The sequence below is a fragment of the Phacochoerus africanus genome, chromosome 4, assembly GCF_016906955.1.
Source record: "Phacochoerus africanus isolate WHEZ1 chromosome 4, ROS_Pafr_v1, whole genome shotgun sequence".
In the NCBI taxonomy this organism is placed as follows: Eukaryota; Metazoa; Chordata; class Mammalia; order Artiodactyla; family Suidae; genus Phacochoerus; species Phacochoerus africanus.
The window spans coordinates 56718657-56721391 of NC_062547.1; the positions used below are offsets into that span (position 1 = coordinate 56718657).

The 2735-nt window shown below is 32.2% G+C and overlaps 1 protein-coding gene across 1 annotated transcript; it reads right to left on the reverse strand.

The window, feature by feature from the left end:
* Positions 1-536: 536 nt before the first annotated feature.
* Positions 537-1481, reverse strand: LOC125124569 (olfactory receptor 2AJ1-like). Its single transcript, XM_047774636.1, has one exon. The coding sequence runs from the start codon at positions 1479-1481 to the stop codon at positions 537-539; it is 945 nt and encodes a 314-aa protein (XP_047630592.1).
* Positions 1482-2735: the final 1254 nt, after the last annotated feature.

Sequence of the window (2735 nt, forward strand, 5' to 3'; positions counted from 1 at the left end):
CACCATAGTCATCACCAGGTCTTATTTATCTCAGAATTTCCAGTTTGTACATTTTCCCCACCTTAATCATTTTTACTATGAACTTGTATAAACTTTGATAACTTCTTTAAAGTTCTGAATATGATTTCACAGTTTCATAAAATTATAAAAATTATATTTCCCTCTTTCTTTTCTCACCATATATATGTATGTAGACACATGTATACAATGCGATGGTATTATAAAAGATAAATTTTAGAAATTTGTACAATTTTAGTGAGAGAACAATGGAGGCCTTTAGTCATCTTTTTCTTTCTGTAAGTGGCTGTGGTGATTATAATTGGTAACATAGATTGATAGATACAGTTTTAGATACATGTATTTATAAAATAACTATTTGTGGAAAATTTACTATTATCAAGCTTTTGGAAACATCTCTTTCTTTCCGCACTTGAAGAGATTAAAAACTCTAATATTTTTCTAGAGATATGGACAAAAGATAAACTCTAAATATTTAGTATAGAAAAAGAGAACACCACACACCTTAAGCATTTTTCCTAGAAATTTTTATGGAGAAAATTACTTTTGATCATATTTTTCATTGCCTCTAAAACATCCTTATTCCTAATACTGTAGATAATTGGATTGAAAGATGGTGTGAGGATGGTATAGAATATTGCCAGAAACTTATCTTGGCCTGGAATGTGGTACTTTTTAGGTCTCATATATGTGAAAATAAATGGCCCATAGTACATGATGACCACAATCATGTGGAAAAAACAGGTAGAAAATGACTTTTTCCTTGATTCTGATGATTTCATTTGGAAGACAATAAGAAGTATTTGGACATAAGAGGCAAAGATGAGAGAGAAAGGGACGAGCAGGAAAATGATGCCACTTACATAAACTCCTCTTTCATAGTGTGTTGTGTCCACACAGGACAACACCAACATGGCTGGGACTTCACAGAAAAAGTGGTCAATGGCTCTTGAGCCACAGAAGGGTAAGTGCAGTGTGTAAACTGTGTGAACAATGGAATTGACTGTCCCAATAAGCCAGGACCCTCCAGCCATGAGGATGCTGACATAGTCATTCATAAGAATGGGGTAGCGCAGTGGGTGACAGATGGCTACATAGCGATCATAGGACATTGCTGCCAGGAGAAGGCACTCACCACCCAAGAGGGTGAGGGAGAGAAATATTTGGAAGCCACAACCTGCAAATGAAATAGCCCTGTTGCCTGAGAGAAAGTCAGTGATCATTTTGGGAACAATGTTGGAGATATGCAAGATATCCATGAAAGAGAGATGGCTGAGCAGAAAATACATTGGAGTGTGGAGTCGTGATTCCCTATGAATAAGGAGAATCATGACTGAATTTTCTGTTACAGTCAAAATAAAAATGATGACTATAAAGGAAAAGAAAATTAGACCTTTTTGAGAAGAGGAGAAGAGTCCCAAAAGAATGAAGTCACTGCTGAAAGTGTGATTCTCAGGTTCCATCTTCAATTTCTTCTTTCACCTATAATAAATAAATACATAAATTAATGAGGTGAAGTGAAAATTAAGATAAATTAGTATAAACCTCAAATCACTTTATACTTAGCATTATCATAAAATATGCATATTGCTATTTTGTAATATTTTGCAAATAAAGCTAAAGGATTCTCACCAACTTTTGAACTGAGAATGTTTTACAGATGAACATTTTGTTGTTGTTGAATCAACTAATTATTTTATTTATTATGAAATAAGCAAACCTTATTTCTTTATTTAATTCCTTCGAATGTTAACACTATTTCAAAGTAATTTTAAGCATTCTAAAAGATCAGCATATGAATAAGGTTTGCATATTTATGCATGTGTAAAGAGTTCAGACTGTTTTTCCTAGTTTGGCTTACAGGTCAGTAAAATTTAGTCTGGATGTAGGTTCAGATTGAAAGGAGTGGTAACTCCCATGAACTAATTAACAATAAATTGGTCTCTGAAATCAATAATATTACTGACAATTTAAATTAAATATATCTGTATCTAAAGTTGACTTTTCCCCACCTCTTAGAATTATTTTGTCCCTCTGGTTTTGCTTTTTCCATTAATGACTTTGCTATAGTCAACCTAATTCAAAACTTAATACTTCATCTTTTTATTAAGAAGTATGGATACTGAATTCCAAATACTTAGCAGAATCCCTGGATCATTGAAGGCTCCTAAATGTTTATTTAAAAAAATATTAATTTATATTTCTATGACCTCTGATATCAAAGTTCTTCAATAAAGCATCAGTTATATTTATGTTTTAGAGAGTTTGTTTTGTCTTCTCAAGAATGTCTATTATTTTGTCTTCAGATCTTAGATGAACTCCATAATATATTCCTTAACTCATTTATTATCTTATTTCTATCACCCCCTGCCCACATGAGGCATCTAAAATTTTTACAACCATTTGTTTTCCCTCCTTTCTTAACCAATCAGGTATGAAATGCACTCCCATGTTACTGGAAAGATGAATGCAATATATTCTATGATATAAACAAACTTGAATGAAAATTGTTCTTGAATCCAAGAATATTCTAGTAGTGAATTTCCTTACTCTAAGTTGAAAAGTGGAAAAATCATCTGTCACAAAGTCTCTTCCACATATGTACAACTTTTACTCAAGGTAAATTTTTTTCTTCCAACATAGCATCAAATTTTCCTTGTTAAATTCTGATAAATGTCAAAAGAAGGAAACAAGATAGTAGAATAGAAGAATTCAAC

What these genes read in the sequence shown, in the direction of transcription:
- LOC125124569 (XM_047774636.1), bottom strand. Translation starts at nt 1,481, where the DNA reads ATGGAACCTGAGAATCACACTTTCAGCAGTGACTTCATTCTTTTGGGA.